Below are 19,716 nucleotides of genomic sequence, written 5' to 3' on the forward strand. Positions count from 1 at the left end.
TTATTTTTGTACTCAGAACACAGTATTTTTGTTAGTTTTCCGAAAACTGTTCCTTGAAGACTGATCCCCTTCTAGCATGACCCGATTCGTGTGTCCTAAAAGTGGATTTGCTGGAAAAAAAATTGTTGAAATAGCTGCCTATGAAGCTGCACTGGCATTTAATGCAGGAAATACAGCCAAATATAAGGTTTTAAAAATAGTCCCTGGAAAATATTTTGAAAGCGCAATGGAAAATTTTGACATTGTGAGAGTGGGATAATCAGAGAAAAAGGCAAAATTGGGAACACTGGAAGTAAGAAGAGCAAGAAGGAAGCTTAGAATTGAAAAAGAACAAAAAGACAAGGAAAGAGAAGGTGTTAGAACGGACGCGACGCCACGGCAGTGTGACATGGCCTTAACCTTAACCGCGACACACCGCCGACGATCGCTGCTTACACCGACGACTGCTTCGACCCCTTCCCCTGACCCCGCTCGCTGTACCTACATCGCGACCCTACGACGATATCCAGCATCAGGTAAGGGACATCGACCCAGTTCCTTACTAAAGTGTTTATCTCCGCCATAAAAAATTCCTCCAATGTTTATTATGTGAAACAGACCTTAATATTTTATTTGTCATTTAAGAAAATTAATTTATCTGAAATATATTATTAATGTTTGATGGTGAGTATTAATTATTAATGTTTATTTTGATAAGAGAACTATTTGATTTTAAATATACTCTTAATACTTAATTTGCTATTTTTAAGAGTATCAAAAAATTAAAGTAGAGTATATTTGACTTTCTCAATTTACTCAAACTTTAATTACTTTACAACTTTAATTACTCAAGTTATTTTCCCCCTTCAATTTAACTTAAATATTGAATTCCAATAAATCAGATTATTTTTTTGTCATTTCAATTTAATCTTAAATACTGTGTTAAATGTTTCCTCCTAAATTTCTCAGGACTCGCATTTCTTTTCCTGGCGATTGTCCTGGCACCTCATCCTTACGAGTTTCCTTTTACGAGCTTCTCTTTCCTATAGTTATCTCCTATCTGGAAAAAATACAACAGTCAGGACTCGCCTTACTACTGTTTTCTTTCCGGCAATTGTAGGGTACTGGCATCCCATACCCACGACTTCCTTTTACAAATACTTTCTTCACGTCGACCCCTTCCTTATAAACTAAATCTTATGTTCAATCGATGTAAATTTTTATTTTAGGTATAAAGTTTTCTCGGCCATCATTTTGTAGTCTGACTATTATCAAATTTCTTGGTGAATCTCATATATACTCGTAAATATTTTTTTCCTTCTTGAAATTCAATCTAATCTTTCATTTTATTAATTATTTATATTTTTGTAAGTGATTATCCTAATTTTTCTCCTTTATATATTTCGGGATTCGCAATCCTTTCTTTTTTTGGCGAACGTCCTGACACCCTCACCCCGATAACCTCCTTCAAAATATTTATTTAAAGAAATGTTAGCTTATTTTTCTGGTGAACTGTGCAGATAGGGTAAGTGTTGAATTTTGTTTGATACTCATAGAGCCCTAATATTCATAATAACTTAGCTTAGTAGTAGCCTTCTTGCATGGTTCAAATCATTTACAGTTATCTTAGCTTGTACATGGTAGGGTAAGCCTGCATGTTACGTGATAAGTGATTATTTTATATTTTTTTCTTTTCCAAAATTATATGCCTGATAAAAATATACTTGATATTATATTATGGAGCTATACCCTTGCCTACACAATAAATACAGTTTCGTCTATTTTTAAATTGTAAACTTTCCAGCTTTTGCATCTCTTAGAAATATTTTTTAGTTAACGGTTTGTGATTGCTTTATGTATATAGTAGTTGCACTGTGATATTGGGACATGGCTAATCTTTCATGTATAAGATCGATTAATTTTGAATTTTGCATCTACTAACCATCATTATTTAACCGATTAATCATTCCGACCTGGGCTCTTACAATAATTACTATATTATACGACTCCCCGACCAAGTTATCAGTGGAGAATACTCAGCTTACTAGTAATTACCCACTGGCCGACGTATTAATTAACAATACAGTATACTGGTTTAATTTTGGAAATACTAGGATCACAGTTTGTTTTCAAAATCGAACTCGCTTGAACAATAACTTTCCTAAAACAAGAATCTTTTTAAGCAAGATTACTTCTATTTTAATTTTCTACTTCTTCAAAATGTTATTGGAGTTGACGTCATGAAGTAAGCCCAACATTATTTTAGAAGTATCGGTTTATTCCGCAGGGCCCTCTGATTCGACTCCTAACAATAAATAATAGTTTTATTAAATCCTCGAACCCTAGAAATGTCTAACCCAGCTTGACTGGCTATCTGGCAAGTTGCGAATATTTTCGCTTGCCCCGATTATAACATCGCAAGTTTTTTATTCCAAGTTTGCTTTTAACTCTAACATAACTTTAGTTTCTTACACACCGGAGTAAAATAAATCCATATTTTTGATTTCCACAATACACTATAAAAATTTATCTTGACAAATTGTGATGACAAACTCTTTGAAGTAACCGACTTTTATAATACAACCAGGGAAGTTGATTCCCTGGATTAAATGTGTGCCCAGTTCTCAGTACATCGCCACACTCAGAAATGGCCCATAGCGGTTTGGTGTGCTATAATAGGCATTGCCAGTAACAGTGCTAGAGTTATCCTTCATATATTGTCCTTTGGATGTGACTCGATTTCACAACATCGGCTGTTTTTATTCTCGCTGTGCAGAGACTTAATCAATCTACATTTAGTAAAACATTCTCAGGAAATGCATCTTCCAAGAGAACTAAAAGCCACCATGAGAAGGATGATGCACATCAGCAACCAGGTCATTGTCTGCGATGGGTAATAAACATGCCGCATGACATTGATCTATTCTGCACGAGTGATAAGTCCTTCAAAAGAAATAATTTTTATTGAACAATCGAAGCACTTCATTGATATTTTCCCCCATTTGCTTCTTTGATTTTGTCCTCATCCTGCAATAAGATCTGTTTGTAATAGTATCATATAATGTACATGTATATAAGTTAAATATTTTTACAGTTTATTAATTTATTACTATCTTTAATGTTTATTATAAATTGTACATATTGTATTTATTGTTAACTATTTCTAAGACTGCTGTTATTATTTATTATAAACTGTACACTTAGTTGTTGTTGATTATGTCTAACACTATCGTTAATATTATTTATTAAATTATATAGATTTAATTTATTTTTAGTTATGTCAAATATTAAAAAGTTCAGCTGTATGTTTGGCTTGACCTTTGTAATTAGTATTTATCCACCTTGTAATATGTATTATGTTTATAAATGTGAATTGATCCTTGGATGTTGAAAAAAGGAACAAAACACTCTTATTCCAGGCTACTCCACTTTTCGCAAAATTCTTGGCGTGGTATGTACTCAAATGCTTCAATGTAGTAGAGTTTCATATTTCATAAAGAATTTGTTGGGAAGGAAACAGGATTTTTCCGGACACTTGCCAGCGTTCAGTAAAACAAAAAGAAAAACCATAACACTACGTTTCGAGATCTGCAATCTTATCTCTTCTTCAGGTAAATAACTAACCTAACACATAAAGCTTCAAACAAAGAATTTTTTGTTTCGGACGTGGGACCAGGTGCTGTTTGTCAAGAGCTCATTGTTTCAAGCCGACTTATCGGTTTCCTTATAAGACTTGCCAAAACTTTGAGAACAGTGGGATGTAAGAAACAGGCTTATAGCTACTGTTTTCACGAGGATCCCCTTTTTGAATACAAGGACTTGACGAGATGTTTTCAAAGTGTTAGGAAACATCCCATACTGTATGCAGTTGTTTATGCCAGTAGCTAAAGGTTATGGTCCACTTTCTGAATTATGGTCCGAAGTACCGAGATAGTGATACTGTATATGTTGTGTCTTTGTATAAGTCTTTGTGAGTTTTTATACATTGAGACGAGTTTCACAATATCTTCCGTTTTGAATATACTAGATATAAATAAATAAATAAGGACTTTATTTTGAAGCGGTTTTCAACAATAATTGCTGGTTTACAAAACGACTCATGTCTTATTATAGTTCTTAAAAAATTAAAAGCTTATTTTATAGTTATTAATAAATAAAACACAATATTAGACATACAGTTATATATGGCTATATCACCTTGTATTGTACATTAAATACTTGTATATATTTTCTTTGTATGTCGTTTCAGATACACCCTGGCCTGTTACGCTGGAGGACAGTTCATTATATAATTTGGGAGCAAAGTACGCAAATCGCTTTCTTTCAAATTCACGGCGAACGCGAGGCATCTCCAACACTTGATCCTGTCTAGTACTGCGAGATCGGACTTGAGACCTGCTTTTTAGTTTTTCTCTCAGATATCCCGGCCTGCCAGTGGTCAGGATTCTGTAAACCAGGCATGAGGAGTGCAGGGTACAAGTATCAGCTACAGTCAACAAACCCAGCGATCGTCGAGCCTCCGAAACGTGGTCAAACCTTCTTAAACCACATACATACCTTACACACATATTTTGGACCCTCTGTAATTTTTCTAAATCTCCTTTAGACACAATGTTGCCATAGACAGGGAGGCAATAATCGATCACAGAGAGCACAAGAGCCCGGACAAGGCGAAGCCTGGTCTCTCTAGGAAACATGTGCCTATGCTTGTATAGCATTCTCAGTCGACCAAGTGTTCGCCGACAAACAGCACTTACATGACCAGATAGTGTGAGGCCACTATCAAGCATGAGGCCCAAGAGCTTTGACGATTCACACTCCTTCAGTCTGACACTGCCAAGCAACACCTCACCCACTGTCTCCGAACCCACATTGGAAGGAATCGACAACACACTACACTTTTCCTTGTTCAGTTTAATCCCATGCCTCTCAGACCAATCATGGACTATGCTTAAGTCAGCATTCAAAATGGAAACTGCTGAGTCAGCTCTTCCGGCATCATATGAAACACACAGTTGAGCATCATCGGCGTATGAATACAAGCGACTATGTTGCAAGTCTGAACCCATAGTGGCGGAAAACAGGGTGAATAGAATGGGCCCAAGGCAACTTCCCTGTGGAACACCAGCAACTCTATTTAAAGATGAGGAGAAATCCATCCCAATTTTAACCTTTTGTCTCCTATTCACCAAATAGGAATCAAACCAAGAAACCACCTCTGGTCGAAAACCATAAAAATGCATGACAGCCAACAACATCCTGTGGTCTATTGAGTCGAATGCATGTGAAAAGTCCAGCATTGCAAGAAGAGATGCTTTCTTATCCGCCCTTGCGTGAAGCAACTCGTCACAAACGAGCAAAAGCGCAGTTGCAGTGCTATGGTCCTTCCTGAACCCAGACTGTAAGGCTGGAATGATATTCTCTGACTCCAGAAATTGTACCATTTGTGAAACAACCAGCTTCTCCATTATCTTCGACAGGGCAGGCAATACCGAAATTGGACGCAGCTCGGATACAGATGAAGGTGCTTTGACTTTGGGAAGAGGCAGTACAATTGCCTCCTTCCATGCATCCGGAAAAGTGGAAGTGGCCAATGACTGGTTAGCTAAATGTGTTATGGCATCAATACAATACGGACTTATCATTTTAATCATTTTTATTGATATGCCATCAGCTCCAACTGCCTCTGATGTGATGCTATTCAAAGCCTCCTGCACTTCTCTCCTTGTAACACTCCTGAAATAGAAATCACAAGTCTCTGATGGACACTCTCTGATTTGTTTCTTTCATAGAACTGTACGCAATCATAATTTGCCATGATACCTAAGCCCATACCAACGAAATACTTATTGATTTCTTCCAAATCTTTTACAAAGTTGGGTATGGCTGGATCGAATGGATCAGTGACACCACTTGTCCTTATTTTAGTCCAAAAGTCTCTAGAGCTTTTACATTTCTCCATTTCAGTTCTAAAATAATTTTGTTTTGATCGTCTTATTTCATTGTTGAGCATATTTCTAACCTTACAATATGTTTTTTTTACAAGTTTCATTTCCTGTAGATAGCATTTTCTTCTTATAATAATCTTTTTCTATGGTTAGTTGAATGATTTGTTTATTTCTCCATGGAGATTTCTTTCTGGTCACTCTCTTATGTACTAGAGGTGCATTTTCATTAAAAACTTGAATAATAGCAGAATTAATAAAATCTAGAATGTCATCTACATTGTTCATAGACATAGCATCTTCCCACCTAATACTGGACGTACAATGTATCATATTGTCAATGTCAAATCGGGAGAAGTCACGATAAGTAACAAATCTAGGAGGCCTTCTTGATTTTTTGTTTTTATATCGACATATGTCATCTTGTGATCAGATACTCGAACACCTCTTGAGTCATAGATGGTTGACATATCCACGACGTCACACTGTACGCATTTAACATTGCTATTTACAATAATGTGATCAATCAAAGTTGCACAGGTTTTAGTAACCCTTGTAGCAACTTTAACCAACTGAGTCACCTCAAGGCTCTTAAAGAGTTTATTTGCAAAGCGGGTCTCTGGGGATGATAAATCTAACAAGTTAATATATGGCAACCTTAACACTCTACAAGATCAGTGTATACAGATGGGATGTCATTAATGATCTTGTCGTCTACAGTATCAGGTAGGAAATTTTTGACGAAATCGGAGTTCTCCATACATTTTACTCTATGCCTACTTATTATCCCTATATGTTTTTATTAGTTTCTAGTCTGCCTGGGAAGGGGTTTGGGCATTTTCATTGAGCTAAGTATTTACCAATTTCTTATCAGAGTTAATACTTCGTGTCTATGTTTTCATGGGTGTAGATACATCTGATAGAAATGTCCAGATGTAGCAGGGATATTTTATGATTTATAAATTATCCTTTAACAATGAACTTGGGTTTTATGTTTCAACGCTCCAGATGTGTATTATGAATTGTTAGATAGATAGATTAATTTTAATAGGTCTATGTTATACTGGTGGTAGAGGCCCTCTGGTTTTCTAGAAAAGATAATTATTAAAAATACTATAAAAGGTCTAAACAATATCGTACACAACTTTATTCAAATCAAAGTGATTGAATGCCAATCTGAAAAATAGTAGTCTATTATCTAATATTAGTATAATAATATTTACTACAACTTGACTAAGAGAAGCATTATTTTCACCCACTGATTCTAGTCGCCATATATTATCATCACAAGATCGAGCATGGACAGCAAATAACGGGTCCATAAATATGACAGTGTAACTCCAGGAAGCCAGATTTGTGATTACACTATACTGTTGAGGCATCGTCTGCACCGGGTTGGTTCTGTGGTGGTTATAAACATTCCGCAAAAACGAATAATATATAAAAAATTCTTTGTCATGTTCGCTGTCATGTTTTAGACGAATATTTATGTCTTCTAGCAAGACCGACTTGTTAGGTAACACAGACACACATTCCTCAAGTTTTTAAATAAATTTAATACAGTATTTAGAAAAATTATGTTTTTTAATTATAAAAATCAAGTGTTTTTTTGAAAAATATTATGAGTTTATCTATTAATACGGTTCAAGTGCAAGTTCTCAAAGTTAATATAGTAAAAATATAACAAAAAATAATAAAATTACAATAGTACATAAACAGTTTAGACAAGGTACTTTTCATAGTCGTTAAAAACATTTTTGGTCGTTTAAAAATATTCTGATGTTTTAAAATAAATTTCCACAGCAAGCCAGAATATTTCTCGATTTTTATTATGTTATCATTGTTTTGAAGCTGCGTGATCAGGAAAAAAGGTGGTCATGACATCGGTCATCAATTAAGTCAGAACTATGACAAATTTAATGCTTCTTACTTGTAAAAAATTCTTTGAGTTATTTTAGTACTTGTGTGCTGACCTATTGTATATTCATGTATTTTGAAAAACGTCTTTTATATGCATGAATTCCTTTTAAACATAACAATTAGCCCTATGCATTATTATACATATTCTGAAGTGAAAATACTCTTTTTCCTGTTTGACTTTAACCATATGATTGCAAACAGTAACTTTTGGGAATAGGGAAAATGAACCAAGATTTTTTTAGTTAATCTAGGAATGGCTATTATAGAAAGGGATAAGTGAAATAGGAACATGTATTGGAATAGAACTTCGAATTTTGATACATTAGGAAAGTTGCATTGGTGTGGTGATGTAGACTGTCAAATTAGGAATAATTATTTGAGACTTGTGGTTGGTAAAATAATTGTTTAATTCTTTAAGTTTATTTATAATTTATAATTATGGAAGAGACAATTTGTATAAGAGAATCTGCCAAATCATTGAAAAAGTATGGAAGTACTAACAATCACCAGAAGAGACAAGAACATTATATAAAACATACCATATCCAAAAGCGATACACTACAAGGAATTGCTCTTAAATATGGTGTAACTGTAAGTATTTCTTTGAATTATAGTAATCTAACCAAGCAAGATATGATTTAAATATAGGCAAGGCTATAAGTTAGTTTGTAAGAATGTTGAGTTATTCTAAGGAAATGTTTAAACCTAGGATCTATATAGTTTTTCTGATTGAGTTTTGATTTAAGAAGATTGTGTAAAGTGGATTTGACTAAAGAAAGGATTTTACCAGGGACTTATTTATTAACTGCTTGACACACATTAAATTATTACAGAAATTGTTTTGGCCATAGCTGGATTGTTATAGCCCAAGCTATTAGATTCTACTCAATATCAGGTTATAAATAGCCTCCTGTCAATTCTTATGTCAGTTAATGTGTAAAATGACTCATGAATTTATTCTGATAAAAAGTAGTATACCTAAGACAGAAATAGCATTAAGGCTGTATGTATAGACTATAAAAACAGTTGCTACAAATGAAAAAATATTTTTTTTTTTTTTACCAATTTTGATGTAAAATTGCATGAATTTAAAGTTAGTGCTATTTCAAGTACACTATTCATGACTTTAAACTCAAGTCATGAAGCAGTCCATTACCTACTGATTGTAAGAGGTGTTCTTTAAGTGTCATATTGACAATTCGAAATCCAGCAGCCATTACTTAAAGCAGGACCATACGTTGTTACATCTGAGTTTTTATCTTACAGCATGAAACCTTGCAGTTGTATTTAGGCCTAATTTATAATAATAAATACGGGTAGAGTACGATAAGCGGACCCAGTTTTTTTAATCAAAACTATCAAACTATTATTATATATTGATGTTTAATTATTAAACCCATTGATGTAATCAACCAATAGTAATTAATTAAAACAATAACCAAATCAACTGTACACACATTTTCATATTCTAAACAAAATTTGTTTTGCACATAACTTCTTTTGGGTAGGGTACGATAAGCGGACCCGGTTTTTTATATCGAAATTGGCAAACGATATTACTTAATCATAACCATCGATACTGTAATTATTTTGAATAATTAACTTAAATAGTCTATATCAACAGCTGTAAACACTTTAAAATAATACACGTAGGGTAAGTAATATTTCAATTTTACATAAGTAATTTTAATTATTAAAAATTGGAGTCAATTTTAGAAAACTTCACGACATTGCTTTGAAAGATGATAAGACATATATATAAAATATATTCAACATGTTGGACTCGTACCAAAAACCCCATTATGTGAAATTTGTGGGAACGAAACAACTGTAACTGTGAGAGGAGCAAATATGATCGTCTTCAGTTTTCCTAATTTTTGTTATAATAATTTGTTTGATCACTGTAAGCATTAAATTCATATTTTAATTTAAAACATATGACTGTTATTGAGGACTATAGATACTTTTTAATTGATTGATAGTCTAGGATTTGAGATGCGAATATTAGGTATCGAAGACTACATTCTTCGATATAAAAAACCGGGTCCGCTTAATGTACCTACCCCTTCTTTTAAAAGAAATGAGATGTTTAAAAATAGAAAACTATAGAAAACAAAAGATTATTTACTGTGTCTTTCTTGGTTTCAAGATGTTTGTTTTGTTGTTAAGTTATCTTTATTTTTTAATTCACATTTTCCCGATCACTTGTCTTAATTTTTTGTTTGATTAGTGGTTATGGGGTTTTTATTATTTATGACATTATGTATTGTTTCAACAATTCCTTTTAATTTGAAACATGTGATTTTAGTTTAATATTTTATATACTTTGATATCGTCGATAGTTCTGTTATTTGATATATAAAGTATCGATGATTGTAATAAGCGATATAAAAACTGGGTTCACTTATCATACACTACCCACGTGAGTTTTTATCGTACACCATGAAACCTTGAAGACTTGGCATTAAATTTATAATTATAAATACATACATAGACCTAACTATTACAATTTTTTGTAAATATTTAGTCACTTCACACTAGTTGTCAAAATTTCAAATTAACCCTAGAACTGGCGGTCATTTCATCCTGTAGTGTCGGGCTGTTTTGGAGCTTCGCGCAAGGTTTTTTTTAAAAAATTATTAAAAATATAAAATAAAAGCAATATAAATAAGAGTATATATTTTTGTGTTCAGAATGAAACGTAGAATTGCACTATATTGTAAAATTAACCATAAAAAAATTTCTAATAAACACTTTTTTTAATCAAATATAAAATTTACGAAAAATATTTCTTAAATTTGGGGGGGACCATACCTAGCAAATGAAGTTATAGTGAGAAATATTTATAAGTGAGATAGCCATTCTGTGTCAAATTTTATCTAGTTTCAGAAAAACATACACATTTATGAAAGCATCATAAAGCTATAGAACAAAAAGCAGCGATGCGTATAAATTCTGAAAATCGGGTGTACACGTAAGACTTTGGTAAAACAAGTTTTTTCAAATACATTTACCTATGAATACATGTTATTTTGCGTATTTTATTACTTAGAATAAAATAGAATATACAGTAGTAATGAAATAATTACCATAAATTATTTTTTGAAAAGTAAAAAAAGTTAAATTTTGCCATTGTTCAAAAATTTTGCGAAACATTTTCATTCAGCTAAATATAAAATAGTTTCTAAAGCTTGTACTATATCAAAATTTATAAATTTATGGTTTATAAGTAATAGGAAATATTATGTAGTTAGAAAACTATAAATATAACTAAAGATATTAAAAAAATAGAGAATAACCCAAACAGTTATTATATATAACCAAAGAAATTACAGGAAATATATATTTTATTGTGAAAACTATCTATTTACCAAAAATAAATAGTTACTTCAGAGCTAAAAGAGTGCTATAAATAACGTTTAGTAAGTGAAAACAATAACAAACTATGTGAAATGAATTTTAGCCAAGTCATTTTGCCATAGCCTACACAAAGCCGGTAATTTCTCAAACATATTTCAGTAAATAGAAATTGATTTATTCTAAAAATATATATGTTTACACTACTACGACATCAAACAACACACTACACATTAAATACGACACTAAAACACGCGTAAAACTATTAAAACTTACAAATATCCACAGCTCGGCTCGAAAGTGATACAGAACGGCAGCGGCAATATGGCGGTCACAACAAACGGCGTCGCGTTTTCTTTTACGTTCAAAATAACAAGCTTGCTACGTCATAACCATAATACAAAGAGGAATAAAACTCATCTGTTCCTTAGCATTTTTCTTCCCGAATCCAATGTTGCATGAATTATATCGATACGTTACCGGAGTATATTATAAAAAATAATTATAGGAGGGAATGTTTGATCGACAAAATTTTGACGGTTAACACCACAAAAGCGGCATTAACCGACATAATTATGTCGATTAACAGTTCTAGGGTTAAAGTAAGAAAAAAAAATCTATAGTATATTAGTACAATAGATATAAAATTGAGGGAAGCCTAAATAATAACTGAAATTAAGTGGGAAACGCCCCTGGCCATCAGTGCTGGCTTTGGTGGTACCAGTCGCCTTTTTTTGGCATAAAAAAAGAAATGCATCCTCTAAATAGTAGTTAAACTAGAGCTCAGATCACGTGAACACTCGCTTCCGCTCTATCCAAAGTTCGTTAATCGTGATATGATGTTAGAAACGTGGTCTACCCGGGGACCAAGCAGCCAACACAAGAATTAAAGTAATGGTAATTCTAAGCAATATATGGGTCAACCTCGATTTTTCTCATATTACAATATATTGTTCCAATAGTCAATTAGAGAAGGAAATGACTAGAATTTCTTGCCGGAAAGCAGTTATAGGGAGCAGGCAACTGCCAGACGGTCATATATTGCTTAGAGTTACCTATTAGTGATCAGGGGCACTGACGTGATCTGGGCTTCAAATTTGGAACTACTCGAGTTAATTTTTTTTCTAAAAGAGCAAGCAGCGCGAAGCTCTGCGCAGCGGGCAGGCATCGTGCGTGATCCTTTTTTTTATTAAAAATTTTTGATAAATTGTTATTACATATTACAATATAATGTAGGTAATGTATGTAAAACAATTTTAAACACATAATTACATGCTGGAAAGCAAAGTAAACCAATATAATCCGCCCAATACAAAATCTCCATAAAAATCTGGTAAAGTAATCTGTGTCATTCCTTTGGCCTGAATCAATTCAGTATAGACGAAGATCACGCACGATGCTTGCCCGCTGCGTAGCTCTTCGCGCTGCTTGCTCTTTTAGAAAAAAAATTAACTCGAGTAGTTCCAAATTTGAAGCCCAGATCACGTCAATGCCCCTGATCACTAATAGGTAATTCTCGCAGTTGCCTGCTCCCTATAACTGCTTTCCAGCAAGAAATTCTAGTCATTTCCTTTTCTAATTGACTATTGGAACATTATAATGTAATATGAGTTGCCTGCTCCCTATAACTGCTTTCCGGCAAGAAATTCTAGTCATTTCCTTTTCTAATTGACTATTGGAACATTATATTGTAATATGAGAAAAATCGAGGTTGACCCATATATTGCTTAGAATTACCAAAGTAATAAAATTTCTGTCATAATTAAAGTAAAAAAATTTCTTTATTATAGAAATAAAAATAATAAAAACTAACGATATTTATTGTACCCTCAGCAACAACAGCAAACAGTGTACCCTCAGCTAAAGGACAATGGCCACCACATGTAAAAAAAAGGAAAACCTGTTTTAAAACTCCGTGTTGGACTAAAAGGACACATTTTTTGAATTCCGAAATAACACCTACTGCACATATTTATCACAGGTTGAGTCTTTTCACTACTTGTTGAAAGTAGGATAACTCTATTGTTTTTCTCAAAATCTTCTGAGAACCAAACTTTACCGAAGAAAACACAAATACAAAATGGCTGATGGCGATGTCAAAACACGTCTTTAGAAATTTACAATGCAGAAAAGTCTGACCAGTGATGAAATAGATAAAAATAATCATTTAATAACGAGATGTTAAAAAAAGATGCGTATTGGTAGAAAATGTTGAGAAAGAGGATTAAGACCAAAAACACACAGGAAAAACTGTCAACATAGAAGTAGAATCTGATGAATAAACATCAATCAGTCTTAACCATATAGATGAACATTTGCAAAAATTCTCGGATCTCTAAAATTCCCTGTACTTTGTTGGCCTGAGTGTTGGTATCACAAGTACCCCCTCCACGAATGTCTACCCTTTCTTAGCTTGTTATCAACCCCACTCAGAAACTCTGATTCCCTCGGTCCCCCTTACATTGATGGATTATTTGAGATATAACCTAAATTTCAAACATATTATCAGTTATGGATCGCGACCACCTAAAAATTCTTTCTGAAAATGAAAACATACTATTTTAAGAAGTTGATAATAAAAGTGGTTTGAGATTGTTATAGCTGACGCGGCTTAAGTAAAGTACAAACCAGTTTTTATTAATAAATAGCTTGTAATTGATTCTATAATAGACAATTTTAAGAAACATTAAATTTTTTCTGACTAAATGTAGTTGTTAGTTTTTAGTCATAGGGAAAAATACGGACAATCATGATTGTATGAAAAAGTATCTAATTTTTCCCAGATCGTCCACCGTGATCTGGCATCAAAAAGTTTACTAATCATAAATGCCCCTGGCCATCAGTGCGGGCTTCAGTGGCATCTTCCTACACTTCTTTCAAAGAAATAAAAATCTAGAGACAGTATCTAAATTAAATCTCAGATCACATGACCGCTCTAAATGTTAACTTTAATTTTTTCGATTTATTATACAAGCTAGCATGGGAAAGTACCAATCAGAAATAATGTCCCTGGCCATCAGTGTCAGCTTCAGCACCACCTTGCACCTTTGGTAGGTATAGAAAAGATCATGTCAGCGCTCATGAAGATCTAACATTACTAAAGATGTGTATGACCCACTGTCTTTGCCATTAAAGAGATCACTAAACAATTTACCTGGACTGTAAAAATGTTTTATTTTTTCTGAATCCAGATTGTAATTTTGGTCAAATTTGTTCATAATATGTAAAAGGTGTCCAAGAAACACACCTTTGATGTGTTATTCTGACATCAGAAGAACACAAACAAATTTGTAATGGTTTGCACCCACTTGTGCACCAAGCAGTGCTAGCTTTCCTAAAATGTTTGACATGGCATGTAGTATTGAGAAAAGTGGCAACTGTTGGACACCTTGAGGGGCAATAATTTTTGGAAGTGAGAGCACCAAATTATTTATCCAACCTCGATATTCTTGGAAACTTTCTATTTTCTAACAATTTATTCATTAGACTGTAATAAATAGCTTTGATGGCATGTTACTCGCAGTGTATTAAGATCTAAATAGAAAGACCATCACTGCCAAATGTTCAAAATATGTTTTGTATCTTTTAGCTAGACATTTAGCTTTTAATGTCTATATCTTCTTCCATAATAAAGGTGCCCATTGAGTGTTTTACTTTTAATTAAAGTATTTTATAACTGTTTATTTAAACATGAATTGATTTTTTGCAGCAAAGTGAAAATATAAATTCTGAAAGTTAACCCTCGAGCTGGCAGTTGAAATTTCCTCAAGTGGCAGGCCATTTTGAGGTGTTTTGCAGTAGTATCGGTTTTTAATTTTTTTAAATATAATTTGATTATAAACCTATCTGTGTTATATATCATATTTTTCACAAGGAAATGTACTTTTTAGTAATTTAGTAATGCAAATAAAAACCCCAAAATAAAAAAAATATCACTCTTTTACTAAGTTTATTTTCAAAAAAATAAAAAAATGTATGTAAAAGTGGTGGGGGTGCACCTATAAAAGACATATTGTGTGAAAACAAATATTTCCAAAATACCCAAAATGTTTACAATTTTATATAGTTTTAGAAAATGTATAGTTTACTACATTTTTTTTATTAAAACAATTATGAAATACTCTAAACTGAAGAAAGTACAAAACGGCTAAATTTGTTGCTATGGATACGACTGTGTTATAAAATTCATCAAAACCTTATTTATTACTTGAAAAAAATCATAAAATACACTAAAATATAGAACAAAACATGCTCTACAAAATTGAAAATAAAAATAAACAAAGATGCTTTATATCATGATCATCGCATATGAAAATGATCCTAAAGCTAACTAAAACTATCACAACACTGCACATAGCCTAGATTACAAAGGCTTCACTAATATCTTTTTTTTCACATATATTTCTTCATAATATCATAAAACACAATCTACAAGAATTTATACGCATAAATAAACACACTTATTACATAAAAACACTTATTTCATGTAATAAACTTACGTTTTAAATGGACAAGAATAACGCAACCGGGTACCAATACAACAACAACGGCCGACTGTTTACAAACAACTCGTTTTCAATACCTCATAGTTACATCATGGCTGCTAACAAAACCAAACAAAATACATCGATCAAATCAGCAACTATTTCTGATTCCAGTGGTATATGAATCATGGCAGTTTAGTTCGTGTATTGATTATAACAAATGTCAAACGGGCACGTGTCAAATCGACTGATTTTCAGGCAACTGCCAGTAGTTGTAGAGTTAATCAACATACATAAGTTATGTGTACTTTAAGTTCAACATGTCAGTCTGTCATTGGAAACACAATGTAATCTACCTTTTAAAATAATCAGTAAATAAAACAAAGGTTTACTATGGTAATTTGTTTTATTAAAGTAGGAGCTTACTTTAATTGCTAGTTTTTTTTACTGAAGTTATTTGTTCAGACAGAACAGATCCGACGAGCCAATCGGTTGTGGACGAGTGACAGTCTATTTCTGCGCGAGACACTACTGGTGCCAGTACCGAGTGAGGGTATATCATCGCCAAGTGACGTGACTCTGTTGACCGATGCCCTGTCACCCACCTCTCTCTCCTCTAACAATAACAACAACAACAGGGTTGACTCGGATGGCAGCTACAACGACTTTCTCTGCAAGATTGACTGCTCCATAGCCAATACGCGAAGTCAAGTGTTGTTGGCACAAGGGAACAGCGAGTAAGTGTATTTTTGACATTTTTGAGTGTTTCAAAAATTCACTTAATTTCAAGCTTTTACCAATGCCTTTTGCTACAACCACCTTCTTTACAAATCCCATTATCTTTTTAACCCCTTTTTACTGCTAGCAACTTATAACTGTAATGTTGAAAATTACAAAGATATTTAATGAAAAAAACATAAACATGTATTTTTAAAATTTGATAATTCCTTATTCTGTAAAGTTTAAGGTTCAAGGTTCAAGTAGCTGGGACACTTACCAGCACGCTCACTCTTCTCAAAATGATTTCGAGAAGTCTGCAACCAACGAACTGGACAAAATGCAATTGATGTGTGAAGACCTAAAGTCAGATGTACTTGTAGTTACTGAGATTGGTTTCAATAACAGAATGTTTTCAAGTCCCAAATTTCAAGCTGGCCAACTTGTATTATCAGCAACTATTCAAAGGAGAAGGGGTTCCAATTTTCGAGAGACACAATGTTTTTTCATATTTTTTTATTGAAAGAAATAATTACAAAAGATCTTGTAGCAGTTGGTATAAAACTTCACTAAAAAGTCAAATTAAAAAAAAGGAAACAAGCTTTTTATTCTAAATTCAAAGCTGTTTTAACTGACTTCACCAGCCAAAAACAGGATTATGTCCTAATAGGTAATTTTAATATCGATACCTTGGATAACAATCAAACCATCCACAAAAGTCTAGACTAAATATATATCAATACAATGATATATATTTAAAAAATTACAAGATTATTATTATATTTTTTTATTATATTTTATAACTAAAAATAGTTTTTTTCTTAAATTTAAAGGTTAAATTGTTTAAACAATGACACATTAAATAAATTTTGATAATGTTTGTACTTTATCATTTTAATTATATAACTAGGGGAATAAATATTTCAATTTTTTTAGTGGAAATACTCTCCTTTGAGTGCCGCGGCATTTTGCTATAATTATGGTATGCATAAAATGATGAGCAAAAATGCCTGATTTTGCAAGGGTCTGGTTAAAAATTCATAAAAAATTATTGAAATAATGTCATGGATTTTTTTTGTAGATAAATATATTTTCTTTATAAATGTAATACATCGATTACTTATTTAACGTTTTTATACCAATAAAAAATATATTAACACAAACTTTATGAGCAAAAACATTTTGTTTTTTTTTATTTTGACCCAACTTAGTGTTATTGAAATATTTTATTTTTTGAATTTTGGTTATTTTATCTTATAGTCTATTTAATTCTTTACAAAAAGACATAAAACACTTTTTTATACTTATAAATAAAGTTTGGAAAATAAATATAAAAATATGAACCGCTACAAAACTAGAAATGTTCTAACCTAACCTAACATTCTGTGTATTGTCTATACTGCTAATGCTTAAATCTAAAGCCTGCAATACTAGGTCTTCATTGTCAGCAATGTTTTTACGACTCATTGTTTATATATATCAGTGAACAAATACAAAAAACATAAAAACTATACAAATGTATTTAGTAAAGTACTAGCTGCTTACGATCACCGTGACTCACGGTCAAGTCATTGTTCTACTTACACACAGACTAGATGAACATACACAAACGAAATAATATGAAGATACTAACACAACAAACCCATTTACACTTACAACACTTTCAATATTTACAATCATTTGTGAAATAAACACCAGCGCAAACAAAACATGTGACGACTCGTCCATGTAGCTGTCGATTCTAACCTCTTCTAACGCGCTCTGTTTACAACCGCCGTAAAAATCAGAATCTAACCAGAATGCAACAAAACCTTCATCAAAAGTTACGTTAAAGCCTTTGAAATGGGTATGTATAGTCATTGAGCCAATTTAGATAAATGCTATATATAAACGTTACTGTAGAAGTCGCAAATAGCGATTCTGGCATTTCTTGCATATAATGCAGGATCGCAAATAGCGATGCTCCGGCACTCAAAGGATTAAACTGACCAATAGAAGTGATTACTTCATATAATGGGGCTATAAATAAGAGGTATGGCTATTAAATAACGGGACTGATATTGTAAAAAAATTTATTTTCATTTAAAACATAATTACTTATTATCACCTTCAATATACACCCCTTCTCTATCCCTGCAACGCTCCATGCGAATTTTCTATTGTTGGAAACAAAGCTGAAAGTCATCTTCTGTCAACTCTTTCAGGAGTCTTGCCGCTTTTTCTTGAACAGCTTCTACGGATTCAAATCTTGTACCTTTCAATGCAGATTTCACCTTAGGGAAAAGATAAAAGTCGCATGGTGCTAGGTCTGGCGAGTAAGGTTGATGTTCTAACACTGGGATGCTGTACTTGGTCAGGAACCGCTTGACAGATAACGCGGAATGAGCTGGCGCATTGTCTTTGTGCAAAATCCATGATTTGTCCTTCAGCATTTCGGGTCATTTTTTTCTTACTCTTTCATGTAGTTTATTAAGTACCTCAAGATAGTAATGTTGATTAATTGTTTGACCTTCAGGAACCCAGTGAAGGTACACAATCCCACGAATGTCGAAAAAAACAATCATCATTGCTTTAAATTTTGACTTGCTCATTCTTGCTTTTTTGGCTCTCGGTGAAGTTGTGGTCTTCCAATGCATGGATTGGCGCTTCGTTTCCGGATCATAAAAAACCACGGTTCATCACATGTTATTATTCTTTCCAATAAATTTGGGTCATTTTCAATGGCATTCAAAGTGTCAGTACAAACATTTTTACGAGCTGCTTGTTGATCAATCGTAAGAATTTTTGGTACCATTTTTGCACACACTTTTCGCATGTTCAAATTGTCATGTAAAATTTGCCGTACACATTCTTTATCAATGCCTACAGATTCAGCAACTGCACGAATGCTTAATCGTCGGTCAGACCGAATCAAATTAGCAACTTTTTCGACATTGTCTTCCGTTTTTGATGTTGAAGGACGACCTGGCCGCGAATCATCTTCCACGTCTTGTCGACCATCTTGAAAATGCTTAAACCATTCAAAAACACGAGTCCGCGATAATCATTCACTGACTACACTTCTTTTAGTAAATTATAGGTTTCGGTAGCGGTTTTTCCAAGTTTAACGTGAAATTTAATAACAATCCGTTGCTCTATTATTACGCTAACCATTTTTACGGCAAAACAAAATAACAACACTTACATAAATGAAGGTTATGACACAACGATGTTGTTTACAGAAACGAGACTAACTGCATTCTGAAGAGGAAGTCTCAAACTACATTGGTCATTGTTGGTTGGCGCATGCGCACTCGTTCCACTGCAGCGTCAGT

At 33.0% G+C, this 19,716-nt stretch overlaps 1 protein-coding gene across 1 annotated transcript in view; it reads left to right on the forward strand.

Moving 5' to 3' along the window:
• The first annotated feature begins 8,115 nt into the window (after positions 1-8,115).
• Positions 8,116-19,716, forward strand: part of LOC124371196 (lysM and putative peptidoglycan-binding domain-containing protein 1) — a 28,483-nt gene continuing 16,882 nt past the window's right edge. Inside the window, exons 1-2 of the mRNA XM_046829525.1 lie at positions 8,116-8,435; positions 16,151-16,422. Of these exons, the coding sequence (XP_046685481.1) occupies positions 8,283-8,435; positions 16,151-16,422 (425 nt within the window). The 5' untranslated portion in view covers positions 8,116-8,282. The remainder of the gene's footprint in view (positions 8,436-16,150; positions 16,423-19,716) is intronic.

This window comes from Homalodisca vitripennis, chromosome 1 (genome assembly GCF_021130785.1).
Source record: "Homalodisca vitripennis isolate AUS2020 chromosome 1, UT_GWSS_2.1, whole genome shotgun sequence".
NCBI classification, from domain to species: Eukaryota; Metazoa; Arthropoda; class Insecta; order Hemiptera; family Cicadellidae; genus Homalodisca; species Homalodisca vitripennis.